This window comes from Podarcis pityusensis (assembly GCF_964106645.2).
Source record: "Podarcis pityusensis genome assembly, chromosome: 7".
NCBI classification, from domain to species: Eukaryota; Metazoa; Chordata; class Lepidosauria; order Squamata; family Lacertidae; genus Podarcis; species Podarcis pityusensis.
Window position 1 is genome coordinate 41,355,251 of NC_138031.1, and position 16,764 is coordinate 41,372,014.

General features: G+C 40.5%; 1 protein-coding gene across 1 annotated transcript in view; it reads left to right on the top strand.

The window, feature by feature from the left end:
• PRKDC (protein kinase, DNA-activated, catalytic subunit) overlaps positions 1-16,764 on the top strand; it is an 82,863-nt gene that overhangs the window by 47,997 nt on the left and 18,102 nt on the right. Inside the window, exons 53-72 of the mRNA XM_081013807.1 lie at positions 463-587; positions 686-835; positions 1,219-1,392; positions 1,680-1,778; positions 2,879-3,089; positions 3,726-3,897; positions 4,494-4,709; positions 5,041-5,153; positions 6,492-6,623; positions 6,834-7,013; positions 8,476-8,693; positions 9,780-9,918; positions 10,988-11,176; positions 11,782-12,006; positions 12,262-12,370; positions 12,842-12,953; positions 13,271-13,460; positions 13,648-13,822; positions 13,954-14,144; positions 15,459-15,639. Coding sequence (XP_080869933.1) covers positions 463-587; positions 686-835; positions 1,219-1,392; positions 1,680-1,778; positions 2,879-3,089; positions 3,726-3,897; positions 4,494-4,709; positions 5,041-5,153; positions 6,492-6,623; positions 6,834-7,013; positions 8,476-8,693; positions 9,780-9,918; positions 10,988-11,176; positions 11,782-12,006; positions 12,262-12,370; positions 12,842-12,953; positions 13,271-13,460; positions 13,648-13,822; positions 13,954-14,144; positions 15,459-15,639 — 3,301 coding nt within the window. The remainder of the gene's footprint in view (positions 1-462; positions 588-685; positions 836-1,218; positions 1,393-1,679; positions 1,779-2,878; positions 3,090-3,725; positions 3,898-4,493; positions 4,710-5,040; positions 5,154-6,491; positions 6,624-6,833; positions 7,014-8,475; positions 8,694-9,779; positions 9,919-10,987; positions 11,177-11,781; positions 12,007-12,261; positions 12,371-12,841; positions 12,954-13,270; positions 13,461-13,647; positions 13,823-13,953; positions 14,145-15,458; positions 15,640-16,764) is intronic.

Sequence of the window (16,764 nt, forward strand, 5' to 3'; positions counted from 1 at the left end):
TTTTAATGAAACATTGGAACTGTCATACTAGATCTCATCCATTCCAGTAATATGATTCCAGTAGCTGCTAGCTAGAAGTTACGGTGAAGATTGCCATACTCAGATTGTTCCCAACCTTCAGTAGGCAGCAGTTAACTGCCTCTGAGATAAAAGTCTCATTCCTACAGTGGCACTGAAAGAGCATAGGCAAACTCGGCCCTCCAGATGTTTTGGGACTACAACTCCCATCATCCCTGACCACCGATCCTGTTAGCTAGGGATGATGGGAGTTGTAGTCCCAAAACATCTGGAGGGCCAAATTTGCCTATGCCTGAGCTAGCTTTCACATATTTATCTAATCTTATAAAAATGACTGAGGAGGCCTCTCACTACTCACATAATTAGTAATTATTACTATTTTTTTGGTTAGGATATTGAGACTTTGGCATTTGAAAGTACCTAACGATATGTTCAATTTTTCAGATATTTGAAGGTCCGGTTTATGACTTGGTCATACAGCAGCTAAAGCAGCATCAGAATACCAAAGAGGACAAATTTATTGTGTGTCTGAATAAAGTGACAAAGAACTTCCCTTCTCTTGCTGACAGGTAAGTTGAGAACTCTCAATTGCCTATACCCTAGAGAGGTTCAGTTAGCTTAGCAGTGTTATAACTTCCTGTTCTTTTTGGTTCTTGTTCATGGAAAGGTTTATGAATACAGTCTTCTTCCTGATACCAAAACTTCATGGGGTGATGAAAACTTACTGCCTGGAGGTAGTAATGTGTCGTGCCCAAGAAATAGCAGATCTGTATTTACAGTTGAAGAGTAAGGATTTTACACAAGTCATGAGTCACAGGTAAATAGGGGCATAATTATCCATATTTCTATAGGAACTCTGCACAAACCCTATTTTCTGCACAAGCCCTATTTGATTGAGCAAATGGGAGTTGCTCAAAATCACATTCTCCCTTTGGGTGCTGAGGATAGAAGGAGGCTTTTCCCAGTTATCACTTTTCAGTTGGCATTTTCCAGAGAAAAGTCCTCGCAAGTTCAGTCAAAAGTCTAGCTTTGCTGCACTTTTTGTATACATACTTATTGTTGATGCAATGAAGTTATTTTTAAAATCCGTTTGACTGCACTTTTTCAAATGAATAAAAATGCACTATATGTTAAAAAAAAACCTTTTGAAATTAAAATCATAGACAAATTTTAAAATGTGTTTTTGTTTTTCTCTCCTAGAGACGACGAAAGGCAAACCATTTGTATGGATATAGTCTACAAGATGCTACCTAACCTGAAACCAGCTGAGGTACAAGAGCTGCTTCCTGCAGTAACTGGCTTCATCTCTCACCCGTCACCAGTATGTCGGGGGAGAATGTATGACATTCTCATGTGGCTATATGATAACTACAGGTAAGAATTCAACCACAGGTGTTTTAAAAAGAAATCCTCCATTAAATTGTGTCACCTGTTGCACGAGTGCGCCACACATTTAAGTCATGATGTGGAAAAAAAACTCCAGCTCTTGACATTTGAGTATTCTGAAGCTGTCTTAAGAGACTGATAGAGAAACTTATGGGCATATATCCTTGTGATCATCATGGAATACTGTGAAGTATTGCAGATTTTCCACTAACCTTTTGTGTTAGTGAGAAGGCAGTAGAAGAGTTGAACTGTTTTTCCTTGTTCTTTTTCCTCAGGGATCCTGAAAGCCAAGCAGATGAGGACTCTTCAGAAGTGTTTAAACTAGTGAAAGAAGTTCTGTTACAAGGACTGGTTGATGAAAATTCTGGATTGCAGTGAGTAATGTTAATCCATATATGTGTGTGTTTAACTGAAAATCAAAGCCTTAAAAACTATTTAATTTCAGAAATCAGAATTATAACTTGAGTGTGTTGGGTGTCTGGGTTTGACGGCTTGGAAGGAAGGAAATGAGGTAAAGGTGGTTGTTTTTGCTTTTAAGTCTCTCCCCCTGCTGAATCTCAGTTTCTTTTCCTGTCTTCCTTTGGTCAGTACCAACTTGCCTCTCACCATCACATGAAAACAAACTGAGAGGATCATGTATTCATTTTGTCAATGAGTGGAGTGTGCTGTCTGGTAATATCCAACTAAACAGTTCCACTACTGTAAGGACTTTTAATTGAACAATGGAACTTCCCCACTGTGCCTAATGCATGACCTCTACATCAACTCTGGAGGGTTGGGGGAACCCCTGGAACAGATTTAGGGGTTGTACAGGGGAAGGAGAGGGCAGGGAAGTTCCATCGCACAGCCAAAAGTCATTGCATTGGCAGAACAGTTTAGTTGGATACAGCAAAGGAATTTACCACTAGGTTCCAGTCCTTGTTTTCCTGATTTTGCCTTGATAAAGTAAGAAATCAGGAATTGGATCTTGAAATGGTATCTACTGGTGAAAAATAGGGGGTGGGAAGATGGCTTTGCAATATTTGTTTTGTTTTATTAAATACGTATACCACCCTTCATCCATAGATCTCAAGGTGCTTCACAGCATGAAGTTACAATATAAAAACCACAGAATACATAATAAAAATAAGAACAACAAACAAATAATCCTTCCCCCCCCCCCACAACACATTTAAAAGGGCATTGGTTGAAGAGGAACGTTTTTGCCTGGTGCCTAATGATGGCACCAGCCGAACTTCCCTGAGGTTGGCATTCCACAAGTGGGGAGCCACTGCAAAAAAGGCCCATTCTCGTGTTGCAACCCCCGGACCTCTCGTGGAGTTGGTACACGAAGAAGGAGCTCATAGGATGATTTCAGGGTCTGGGTGTGTTCATGTGGAGGTAACTCTGGGCCATTTATGGTGATAATGGCTTAATAAATAAAACATTATTGAGCTTGCCATTGTTGTACTATGCTCTGTATTTCCTTTTACAGAATAATTGTCAGGAACTTTTGGAGTGATGAAACTAGGCTACCAGCCAATACCCTTGATCGAATGTTGACTTTGTTAAGCTCTTTATACTCTGTCAAAATTGAAACTCAGTATTTGAGCTTGGCTACAAATTTTCTGCTTGAGATGACCAGCAAGAGCCCAGATTACTCCAGAAAAATGTTTGAGTATCCACTTTCGGAATGCAAATTTCAGGTGAATTTATTTATATATCTTTAATTTATTTTTGTTTTGTGGCTTCCCTGTGACATTTGGTTGGCTGCTGGGAGAGCAGGATGTTGGAATAGATGGGCCATTGGCCTGATCCAGCAGGCTCTTCTTATGTATTTTTATATAGAATTGTGGGGTAGTCTTCAGGATCCATCACCCTTTAGTCCAGAGCCAGTAAAATCCATTGAATAGCTATTTGGCTGTAATTTACATTAGTCAGTTTCATACTTTATTAGATGTAAACTGAGGAATTCATTTTGATTATTACATTGGGAAAGGAGGATATTTTTATAAAATGAAATGGATAGAAATCAGAGGAAAAAATGGAATTTGGATTAGGAAATGACGCCAGTTTAAAAATAAATGCCTCATGGGGGCAAAATTTTATACTCCTCCCATCCGGCTGGGTTTCCCCAGCCACTCTGGGTAACTTACAGCAAAATATTAAAACAAAGAAGTACATTAAGATTTTGTCTATTAGTTTCACATGTAAACCTATCCTAGGCACATTTATTCCATTGTCCCACTGAGTTTAGTGGTATCTCAGCTGAATCAAATTAGATGACTTCAATGGGCAAAGATGGTCTCAGCTCTGGGTCGTTGTTGTTTTTTACTTTCTAGGATTTTGCTATTGACTCAAGTTGGCGGTACCGAAGTACTGTTCTTACACCTTTGTTTGCGGAGTCTCAAGCTTCCCAAGATGCCAACAGGTATCGCTCACAGGAAGGATCTCTGGGGGGCCAGATAAGGGCTACACAGCAACAGTATGAATTTACTCCCACACAAAATGCCAGTAAGTTTTCCTGAAGCAGTAGTATTTAATGAAAAACTTTAAAGGGTTTGTGTATGGAATTCATGCTTCCATGCGTATTCAAAAACTTGTGTGTATGGAGGTTTGTACCTTGGTTCTCGAACTCAATCCATTCTGGAAGTCTTTTCAACTTCCAAAACATTCAAAAACCAAGGTGCAGCTTCCGATTGGCTGATTGGCCCCAGAAACAATGTTGACAGCCGAAACGGATGTTCGGCTTCCAAAAAAGTTCGCAAACCGGAACACTTATTTCTGGGTTTGCGGCGTTCGTGAGCCGATTTGTTCATCAGCTAAGCCATTTGGGAACCAAGGTACCACTGTACTTGCATATACTTTTGTATTTATTTGTGTGTGTGTGTGTGTGTGTGTGTGTGTGTAAAATCTTTGGCCTCATATACTAAAAATATTAAGTATTTCGGTTTTCATACTGAACCTTCCCCTGATATTCTGTTTCTTTAACATCTATTTCTGGTTGTAGCTTAGGCAAGTAAAAGAAAAGTAGTGGCAGAGGGGGGGGGCAACACATATTATATTAAATGGAGAGATATGTGAGTATTAATGCTTTCTTCTTATTTCAGGTGGGAGAAGCTCTTTCAACTGGCTGATAGGAAACAGCATTGACACTTTTTCAGAATACAGATTTCCTTCATCTTCTGAATCCCTGTCATCTTCGATGTTGTTCATTAACAAACGAGCTGACAAATCACACAGAACCGCCTTCAAACCTATAGGTCCTAATTTCGGAGAGAAAAGACTGGGTTTGCCCGGTGATGAGGTGGACAGCAAAGCTCAAGGTACCACAGCTGTTAATGGAGATTTCTCCCTTACATCCTTAGTTAGAAGAAGCCTTCTGTATTATCTAAGGCTAAGCAAATTACATAATATCACACATGAGTTTTGCTCAAGCAACCAGAAGAAATTGGTTTCAAAAGTTTAAGCCCTTACATTAGGAAAGTTCTTAAATCAAAGGGTTCATATGTCATCAAAATCCCTTTACAGGTCTTATATGATATTATGGGTAAGACTTTCCCACCCATTGTTTAATTAGGAAAGTGTTGTATGCAAGTTATTAAAAAGTAGCTTTATGTATAAGTTAAAAAAGAATTTTCCTTCTCTGTTGCTTAGGTATAGATGAACGATCAGAGATTCTGAGACTGAGGCGACGGTTCTTAAAAGACAAAGAAAAGCTTAGTTTGATTTATGCAAGGAAGGGCGTTGTCGAACAGAAAAAAGAAAAGGTTTGTTTCCTATAGTATAAATAATAAACAGAGACTAAACTGTTTTTAGAGTGCTTCTACTGAAGTACCGCTTTAGGAACAGAGTGCCCGCATGCCTAGGAAGCGGATTGTTCAAGTGCCTCATAAGCAGTGGGATTGAGAGACCACCAAGGCACACAATTCCTCTCCTTCCTAAGAAGTGGTGAAGTATCTAGCTGGGCTCTTGACAGTGTGAGGCACTACAGAGATGGGACTGGAGTATCAAAGCTCCATTCTTTTTCTCTCTCAAAGAAATGTGAGATGTTGGGGTTCCCCCCCCCCCCCCAAGGAGATTGTGTTATGATCTTCATGTTTTGTTGCTTGCTTTTCCAAAGCTGATCAGGAAGCTTGCCTATCAAGATTTTTCTGAGGACAGAAGTTGGCTGACTTGTGGAGGAAGCTATCCTTGCATGGGGCATGTGTGCCCCACTTGCTTCAGTAACTCAGGGCCACTCAAATTAGCCTAATATATTTCCTGAGTGAAGAGGCACACACACACACACCCCATTTCATGTCTTACCCACTCTGAAGCAAATGCATTCCCTGAGTTCTGCTCTTCTTCATCACAATCCAGGGCTCTTCTTGCTTACTTGATGTAGTTCACCTAAACCTTAGAATTGAACTTTTGGGAAGAATTGGAATATGTGACTTAAACTTGAGGTCATGCATTTTCTGCATCAACATTCTTGAGTGGTCAGCGCTCCCTTTGCGGGATCCACAAAAAGGAGATGTATATTTATTTATGTATTTATTTTGGAAATTTTTTAATTACTTTACATATAGAAAGTATCAGAGCATCAGTAATACAGTAAAGCTGTATAAAAATACAATTCTACAGTGATCTGTTTTCATGGCTTGGGTTAATCATCTGGAAAGTCTTGTCTAAATACAGAAGTATTCAACAGGCATTGAAAAACATAGCATAGCCAATGTCTGTCTAATATACCCAGGGAGGGAATTCCACAAGGCAAGTGCTGCAGCGCTTAAAGATTCTGCTCTTAAGTACAATGGAGTGGACCTTGGGGGAATCAGACGCCATTAGGACGGCCTGTCCTGATGACTGCTGTGATCAAACTGGTATATAGGGCCCAAGAATATCTTGCAAGTAACCTGGTCCCAGGTTGGTTACGGCTTTTGTATGCAACTGGCAGAACCTTAACCCGTGGCTTAGTAGCTTATCAGCAGCCAATAATATAGCTCTCTCAGCAAAGGTGTTACATGCTCAATGTGGTAATCCATTCTCAATGTTACTGTAAGATAAGCTGTTGTTTTTTTTTCTGTTCACCTCAAAACTAATTCAGAAGTGATCTATTGTTGCAGGAAATTAAAACCCAGCTAAAGATGAAACATGATGCTCAGGTCACTCTGTACAGGAAGTACAGGCAAGGCGACCTTCCTGACATCCAGATTGAATACAGCAGTCTTATTACCCCTCTGCAGGGCGTAGCTCAGGTATGCTCTTTTATCCGTGTTACTTAACTGCTTTTTTTTTTTTTGGTAACACAGTTTCAGTAAACGCATTTCAAAATCTGTGTAAGGTACTCGAATGTAAAGCTGTTCCTGTAAACTCCTACGCTCCAGTTGCAGAAGAGACACATGATTCTCTGGGGAAGCTCCAGTGCAGCTGTACCAAGGATTCATTGCTTGCATTGTCAATTACAGAGAGACCCTATACTGGCTAAGCAGCTTTTCAGCAGTTTGTTTAGTGGAATTCTGGAGGAAATGAAGAAAATGAAAACTCTGCCTGAGAAGAACAATGTTGTCCAGCAGTTGCTTGAGGATTTCAACCACTTCCTGACAGCATCTGTGCTGTATTTCCCTCCGTTCATAGCTTGCATCCAGGTATTGCTTTCTACGTTGCATTTTGAATTTTGTCCTCTTTTGTCTTTTTAGGCATATACACCAGGTTGGGAGGAAACCTTTTTAGCCCAGTGGCCAGATCTTTATTCCCTCCACCCACCATGAGGCATCTTTGACCGGTGGGTGGACCCACTCACCTCTAAACTATCTGGCTTCATAATGATATTGACATATGTCAAAGTTCAACGGAAGTCCCTGTACAGCAGAGATTTCCAAACTTTCATGTTGGTGACACACTTTTTAGACATGCATCATTTCGTGACACAGTAATTCAGTTTTACTAGCAAACCGGAGGTTAAACTAACCCCTTTCCAGCCCCAGGAGAAGCGCGGGGAATGTTTGCGCGACAGTCCTACACACTGCAGCTGAGACACTGACGTGTCGCAACGTACAGTTTGGAAAGCTCTGCTGTGCAGCAACCACCTTTAAAGACACACATCTCAAATAGGCTCCCTTAATTGACAGTTGGCTGATGGTCGGTTAGAGGGAGCCCCTTTGAAGTTTCTGCACAGAGGAAAATGACCCAAACACAGGAGCAGTTCCCCCTCTGCAAAGGAAGTAGTTTGTATTCAGAGCAGTGGGGGAAGTGCTTTGAAAACAAACTACTTCCTCCAGAAAAAAAAGAAATGCTCCAATGAAAGATGACACATTTTTTTCTTTCCAAAGAAACTTGCCAAAGCCCCTTCTGCAGTGCTTCCCACATATTTGTGTCACTTGATATGACTTGAACAAAACAGGCTGGTGGGCCAAATTTGACCAGCAGACCAGAAAATTTCCACCACTTTTACAGAAGATATAAATGAGCACAAGCTAAAATTGATTAAAGATGACACCATTCTTACTTAAATTTGTTAATATTTACCCAGGGATGTATTAGTTCTTCCTTCTTCTAATGGTCTGTGAAGTTGCCTTAATTCTTGTTCTCTGCGTTATAAAATTTACCTAGTTGGCTAATTTCTTTATAGACAAAGGTGTCTAGAACTGCCAGGCTCCATTCACTCACTTTCTATTTCATTCATTCATTCATTTTATTTGTATACCTGTTAACATCCATCTGTCTTGGGAGACACGCAAAAAAAACCATGCTCAAAGTGGCTCACACCAATGAAACAGGGATGCATTTCAAACAGTCACTACAAAAACAATTTGCTTGTGTCCGATTATGAGTGTTGTACATCTCCCTGTCTCTGCAGCTAATAATAATATTATGAACTGAGGCTAGGGAAATGCCCAATATTATGATGTCACTAGTTGTTCTAGTTCTAGACATAACAGAGGGGGTTGTTGGATTAAATGGGGGGGGGGCGTGTGTGTGTGTGTGTGTGTGAGAGAGAGAGAGAGAGAGAGAGAGAAAGAAAGAAAGAGTGACATGGTTTATTAAACATTACATATTAAGCTAACCTCAAAGTAATTCCAATAGCTAATTATGGGTTTGGTGCGATAGGAAATGAGCTACCAACACAGAGAGCTGCTGGACCTCAGCCCTTCAAGTGTGAGCACTAGCTGCTTAGCAAGTTTGCAGCAGCCAGTGGGTATCCTGCTTCTTGAACAATCTTTAATTCACCTTTCCCCTGAGGAGGAGGAGGAGGAGCCACCCTCCAAAAGGATGCGTGGAAAGACAGAACTTTCACCCAATGTGATCAAATGGATTGAACTTGCCAAGTAAGTTTTTTTCTTTCCTCTCTAGAGTTACGTTACTGTATGGTATGTTTTTAAATTGACTTTATAAAAAAACTGTAAGTAGTACTATTTTTGCAGCTGTTTATATAACACCTATTGAATTAGCATTTTCTCAATAGTGATGCTGTTGGACTAGGACTGAAAACAAACCCAGGTTCTAATGTTTACTCAACATTGATGCTCCCTGGATTACTTTGAGCTGCCCTGGGGTGGCTAAACCATGGGGTGTATACAGACTGCCAAGAGGTTTTGGGTGGCCCTCAGGGACAACCCCCCTCCCAGCTTCTGTGTGGTGTATATGTGTAAATATATACGAGGGGGAACTCCCCTACCTTCCCCAAGCACCCTAGTGTAACCTTCACCACTTCTAAGTCATTTGGAGCTTCTAAAAAAAACCTGTAATGGAATCTTTCATGCTGCTCTGTTAACAGTGCTACTTTTTAGCCTACTCTCTTCACTTCTCTTCATTTGTTGTTCAATGATGTCTTCAGTAACTGATGACAAACTATCCTTCTTGATTACCCGCAAAGGCACCAGAGCAGGAAAAACTATGCAGGCAGCAGTGAACAGAAGTAAGGGAGTCAGCACCACCTATTGATTGCAATGGTTATCAAATTTAATGTATTTGGGGGGAATTAGGGATGGGGAAGACAGGTTCTGAAAGAAGGATGGAAATAATCACATAAAAATACAGGCAATGCCCCAATTATGTACATTTTGTTTGTTTGCGACCATGCACACATGTGCCAAGTACCTGGAAGTGGTACCCAGAAATGTTCAACCAAGCCCCACCATTCCTCCGACACACGGGAAGTGGAGGGGCGGTGTAGCTGGCCCAGCTGACGTGTGCAGGGCAGAAGCTTTACTGTGCACGAGAGCTCAGGCTCCTGAAGGCCAGAGGGATGGAGGGGCTTGGTTGAGGAAGGCTCTCCAGGGTGCTCCCCATTTTACACGATTTCACATACATGTGTGAAATGACCTCAGGGCCATTGCTTATGGAAGTTAGGATAACGTGTACTTAAGCAATAAGCATTCAGCTGTATCCTGGACTTTTTTTTCACTTTCTAGGCTTTATCGATCAGTTGGAGATTATGATGTTCTGCGGGCTATTTTTAGTGGAAAGATTGACACTAAGGAAATTACTCAGAAAGCTCTATTAGCAGAAGCAAAAAATGATTATGCTGAAGCAGCGAAGCAATATGATAAGGTATGCTTTTCATACGAAGTCTTGCTTTCAAGTAAGAAGAAAAGTCTTACTTGCTTTCGTCTGAAGAAAAGATAAGTAATTGTTCAGGCTGAATATGGATTTTTTAAAAGGTACTTCTAATCATCATTTCTCTGCTTTAGCCAGGATAATTTTCTTCATGACTGAGGAAAAGGAGAGGCATGAATTGCACATAAATGTGTTAAGACTTTGAAAGCTTTTCAATGCAGCTTTATAGTCATTAGCAGAGGTAGAAGAGAGTTTGATTTACTGACCTCTAAGGTACCCCTAAGATGTACTCAGAGTATTGATTAATGGAGGGTCAGAGTAATTGGTGCAACACCAACATAGGTTGGAAGGCTGGGCAGGGTGTGCAGTGTGTGTGTGGTGGTGGGGAATCCCATTGATAGGAATTCTATCAGCCCTCCCATGAAGCCATTCTGAGAACTCAATTTCAGGGATTGCTCCTGGTGTTGGGCCAGAGAAACAAAGCAGGGATGCATTTTGCGTACCACCCTCCCTGTTGCCCGACACCCTCCCTGCTTAAACTGGTTGAGGTGGTTTCCTGAGTTCTCTTCTTCTTCTTATCCCTTTCTTTCATTAGTTAACAGTTTGCTTTCAGTGTTTCGTCTGTTAACTTGTTAGTCTATATATTATTGGATATGCTTAAAAACAAAGGAGTGTTGCTGTATTTAAAAATTAGTTTTGTTAAAGGAGCATCTCCATTTTGGCAGTTATCCAGAAATATTATATGACTGGTAGTTCTGCTTTTATGGGAGGGGCTGTCTTTCATGCATGCAGCACAAGCTTTGCATGCCAAAAGGTCCTTGGCATCTCTAGGTGCAGCTGGAAAAGATGCCTGTCTAAAATCAGCATTGGCGGTTGTGATCTAGATGGGCCAATGGTTGGGCTTGGTATTCAGCAGCTTCCTTTGCTCCTAGGTCACGCGGTTTTGTTGTTTTTGCACAGGTATCAAAACTGTTATGGAAGAGCAAATTGGCTATGAATTCATAATTGCGTACAGATAAATGACTAGCTAATCACTGAGATACACATGCATCTGTTTCTACAGGCACTCTCTATGCAAGACTGGCCTGATGAAGAACCAACAGAAGCGGAAAAAGATTTTTGGGAGCTTGCATCTCTTGAATGTTACAACCGCTTGACAGAATGGAAGTCTCTGGAATACTGTTCGACTGTAAACATTGATAATGGACAGCCCTCAGACCTAAATAAAACATGGAGTGATCCATTTTATCAGGTTTTCAAACATATGTATATATTTTCCATTCTGGCTACGTTGCACTTGTTCATTGCATCTGTCTGCTTATATGTCAGGGCCAAACTGCATGCAATAATGGAGATTTGTGATTCATCTCTGTGTTTTCCTACGACAGGTCTAACAGCAGCTTCTGGGGTTTGTGGGGTTTGAGTATGCAAGTTTGTGTGTGTGTGTGTGTGTGTGTGTGTATGTGTGTTTGTGCGCTGCAGGGGGGGGGAGTTAAGTATTCTCCTCCCCCTGCTGCTGCTCCAGAAAAACTGGCTACCCTAGTACCAGCTGTGTTTCAATTTATTTTCATTCTTTTCTTTAAAAAAAAGGGTTTTGAGATCAGTCATGGATCTGCTGTGTAATGTGTCATTTGGTCCTTCCCTGTGGGAAGAGCTCTCAACCTAATATTAGTCTTGTGTGGAAGAATCTCACTGTTAGTATGTATTAAAATATTAAACGAAAGCACCAAATGCAGCAGAGGACATTAAAGTTTTAATATAAATATAATTAAGTGAAATATAATCCAAGATAATGCAATCAGGTCATGAATGCTATTTCAATGTAATAAAACTAATTTCAATTTCCCACCACTTTAGGAAACCTATCTGCCATACATAATTCGCAGCAAACTGAAGCTTCTCCTTCATGGTGCTAATGACCAGTCTTTACTGACATTCATTGATGAAGCTATGAAGACTGAACAGAAGAAAGCTCTAATAGAAATGTATTACAGCCAAGAGTTGAGTCTTCTCTACATTCTACAGGATGATTTTGACAGAGCCAAATATTATGTCAATAACGCTATGCAGGTTTTCATGCAAGTAAGTATCACATACATCTGGTGTGAAAAGTCAGTAGATAACTGATAAAAGTTCATTGCTACTGCAGGATTATGTCACTCTCCACTGCCTCCTTGGGAGTTAAAAGGGGATAAAATGGGTTCAGGTTTAAAGTCTTGATTCCCTGAGATGATCAGGGCTTGCTAACTGCAGAATGTGTAAGGAAAAGCATAGCATAAAGGAAAATACACCAATTGTTGTACAGGAATTCAAATGGAAATGTTGTCTACTCCACAGAACTATTCCAATATCGATTCACTGTTGCACCAGAGTCGACTGACCAAGCTGCAGTCCGTTCAGGCTTTAACAGAAATACAGGACTTTGTCAACTTTATAGGCAAGCCAGGTAAGTTTTTTCAACTTCATGCAGTGCTTTCACATTGTTGTAGTAGACTTGTAATTCTGGAGGGAAATTAATCCCAACTCGGAGGTATGTATCTTTCATTTTGCACCTACAAAAATGTACAGAATAGCTATAATGATGTTGGATGTCACCTTTTCTTGATAGTGGCTACTACTACAGGTTTTTTTATCACTTTGTTCTGATCCAAGTGTATTTCTGTATTTAAGCTACTCTTCTGTTTTAAACTACTGTTCTTCTATGCCACATCATGACCTGTTTTGACATTCCGGAAGCTGACAGAACCAGCTTCCACTGAACTCCTGTTTATAAAACAAATATGCATACAAACAATTCAACATCAGTAACTGGCCATGCTAGTTATTTAGGATTTTGACGTGTTTCTTATGCTGCATTATCAGGTTTCAGGTGTAATTTTTAAACTTTGTATTCTTTCCTCCAACAAATGGTTCTTAGGGAATATAGGTTCTCAGGCATCACTTAAGAGACTTCTTAGTATTTGGACAAGCAGATATCCAGATACCAAAATGGATCCTATGAACATTTGGGATGATATCATTACAAATCGGTAAATAAAGGTTGATCTTGATTATTTGTGATTGCATATATCTATTAAACATTCAGTCATTTAATATGTTCCCAGTGAAATTGTTCTTGCACTGTCTACAACTATTTCTGTAATTAATCATTTCTGTTGATAGACAGTCGACAGTTCAAGGATGGGTTTTGCATGTTATATACCCACAACATTCAGTTGTTTATTTAATGCATATTCCTTCTCTTCCAACTTTTCATATAGAAAAAGAAGAGTAAGGACTGAAATGTCTTCTGTGGTTCCAGTTCTGTTTCTGTCAACGTTATATTATTTTCCTTATGTTTCTGCAGATGTTTCTTTCTTGACAAAATTGAGGAGAGACTTCCTAAAACGAGTCTGGAAGACAGTATAGAAGTGGATGGAGAGGGAGATGCTAGTTTCAAAATGGAAGTGGACCATGAGGATGAAGATATACACTCACTGATTAGAAACTGCAAATTTACCATGAAAATGAAAATGATAGAGAGTGCCAGGAAACAGGTGCCTATGTCCTCTTTAGCAGCCCTTAATCCATTATAAAAAACATAAAAGGTAGATTTGGATAATGCATGCTTCTATTTCCCTTTTCTTACCTTCATATTGAATAGAGTTGCCTTTCCTCCATATCCTTTCCTGTTTTTTACTGATGTTTCTCTCCACACACCCTCCCTTTGAAATGTTAATGCAGAACAGCTTCTCGGTAGCCATGAAACTTCTGAAGGACCTGCATGCAGATTCTAAGACAAGAGAAGACTGGCTTGTGAGATGGAACCACAGCTATTGTCGCTTCAGCCACAGCCGAAGCCGAAGCCAGAGTAGTCCTGAACAAATACTTACAGTACTCAAAACCACCTCCCTTCTAGGTATGTGTTTCATGAAGGGGTCTTACTATGCATAATGCAATCGTGCTTGGTTAAGAGAGGATCTTAACTGTGCTTTCTGCATATATCATATTTGTAACAGAGTGTCGGTTTTACAATGTTTGGTCCAACAGATGAGGATAAATTGGGCAGCTTGAGCAGCAGTGCCTTAACCTACCGCAACCAAAACCACCTCCTGGGTACCACTTTCCACATCATGGCCAGTGCCCTTTGCAAGGATCCAGGGTGTCTTGACCAAATCGAGGAAGAGAAAGCTAAAAAGGTCTTAGTGCTTTCAGGAGAAAAACCTGATAATATTGAAAAGGTAAGTTCTTTTTCTCTCAGAATTGCTAAACAAGTGACTGAAGGTACAACTTGATTTTCTTCTTTCTTGCCCTAATCAATTATCTCAGAGGTTTTCAACCTTTTTGGGTCCACGGCTCCCTTGACCAACTACATTCTTTTGGCGGCACGCCTGTAGGGCGCAGGAGCCCAGTTATGTCACCCCTTGCCTGCAGAGCTGGCAGCCTCTCACGCTTTTTCAAACACCCTCCCTTGTGGAGTCTTCCCTCAGCCTCCTCTCCTCTCCCCTCTTCTTAGGAGTCCTCTGGGCAGCTGCAGCTGCCGCCTCTGGTCTCTGAGCTGCCTCCCTACCCCAGGAGCATGGGAAGCACCCCCTGGCCAGCCCCAGAGGCACCATTCAGCTGGGGAGCTTGTCACTAAAGCTGTTGCAACAAACAGCTGTGCAAGCCTTTAACAGGCAGAGATGCAAGAGGGCATCAGAGGAATGGAGGGAATGAAAGAGGAACAGAGGCCAGTCTTGCCGGCAGCACCCCTGACCATCATTCAAGGCACCCCAGGGTGCCACAGCACACTGGTTGAAAACCACTGGATTATATCATATCTATTATATAATAATAAAATGTTATAGTGATTTCAGTGGAACTTACTAATTCCATGCCATGAAATCCTCTTACTGGTTTCTGGATGGCACTCTCTGCACCAGTGAATTTTATGTTGCACTGGTTCATCTCAAGGCTTCTGCCTCACCATACCTGTAGCGGGAATAGGCAGGGATTTGCAGGGATGACGTTTCTCCTGTGCTCTCCATCTTCCTCCTCCTTGCTGTTCCTAGCAGTAGCCAGATGCCATTAAGAATCTCACAAATGCAGCACAGTGGTTGCCATCACATCTTGTAGCAATGAATCTCCATAAGTTAATTTTTGCATTGCATGAAACGGTATTTTCCAGTTGTACATACTTTAATTTCTATCAACTGATTTTATTTACTGGCCCAAGTTCTAGGTGCTGGCAGTAGCAGGAGGGCACACTTCCACAGCCCAAGGTTTTTTGGGGGTGGGGGGGGTTGAGGAATGTGCTCTGGCCATGAACAGTTCTGTATCACACTTTTTAAGCTGTTCCTGCTTTCCTTCTTTGAAACTTTTCTTTCCTCCTGCCTCCTATTTCTGTGCCTGTGCCTTAGTATCTGTCTGCCTTAAAAGCACTTTGTAGTCTTGATTTAAGAAATCATTTATAATCTTGTTGCCTTAACATGCTTTTATTTAGATTCTAAATTTAAGTGCCCACTTCTGTGACTCTTGAACTTGGTTCTGGGATTTCTGATTTGTTGTAATTTCAGGTTATAGCAGGTTTGAATAAGAGGGCGTTCCAATGCTTCAGCAAGGCTGCAAGGAAAGCTGAAGAAGAGGTACAGTCCATCTCATCTGAACACATAGATACAAAGGGTGTCATAGATGCTTATATGACATTGGCTAATTTCTGTGACAATCATCTCCGGAAGGAAGAAGAAAGCTCAGCAGGTGAGATAAAAGAGGGGTTGTTCATGCCAGTTATGCAGCTATGACAAAGATAGATTGGTGGGTGGATATATATTTAAGGCCACAGTGATGCATTCTTCTTGGACAGTTAAATCTACCCCAGTTGAACGTTTTGATAATGATGAGAGCTAGTATATCTAATATCAGGTTGGATTTTAGTTTTCATGTTTGTTCTGGTAAGGTACATATCATCCCTTACCACAATGATCTGTTTTCCCTAACCAAAACTGAAGAAGTAAAATCAACTCATGGTGGTTTTACATCATCAGAAAATAACACGTTATTCACCTATCAATTCTAAAATATAGACACTTTTACTCTTGCAAGATTGAATGTATTGCCCTCCGCTGTACTTGAGAGACGATTCCAAACGAAAAATGCTTATGTCCCTGTGGAAATGGCAGTACTGAATCGGTGGCACATGCCCTTCTGGCTTGCACTCTTTATAAAGACTTGAGGAATGAGGTTATCACCCCTCTTTTATTGTCCATTCCGGGTCGCCCAGCCACTGCCACAGTGTCCTTTCTCTTGGCAGATCAAGTTGAGCAGGTGATAGCAAAGGTTGCAAGGTTTTGATGCTGGGGCAATTAGAATAAGATCTACTATTTGACTACTGATTCAAAACCCTAAAATGTATTTTATATAATTGACTTTTTATTTCTATTTTATTTTTATTTCTATTCTTTGTATATCATATTGTTGTTTTATTGTTATGGCCGATGGCTGATGCAAATAAAGATTCATTCATTCATTCACATGCTATTCAATCTTATATAAACAATTTTATTTGGAATATTTATAAACCACTAAACATTAGAAAAACCGTAGTGGTATACAACAATAAAACAATACAACTAAAACAAGTAAAAACTGATAAAATAGTTATTTAAAAAACAACAATGAGATACTGCCAATTGTGTCCTGAGATGGTTACAAAAACAACAGGTTACAATTAAAGAAATGGATTTAGCATATACTATGCTCCAAAGTGCTAGATGCCCCCAAACCATCAGTTTTGTAAACTTCATTCTGGCCAACCATCAATATTGATGAGTCCCGAGGTTATTGTCTCATGGAGAGAATGTTATAATACCCACATATGCAAAA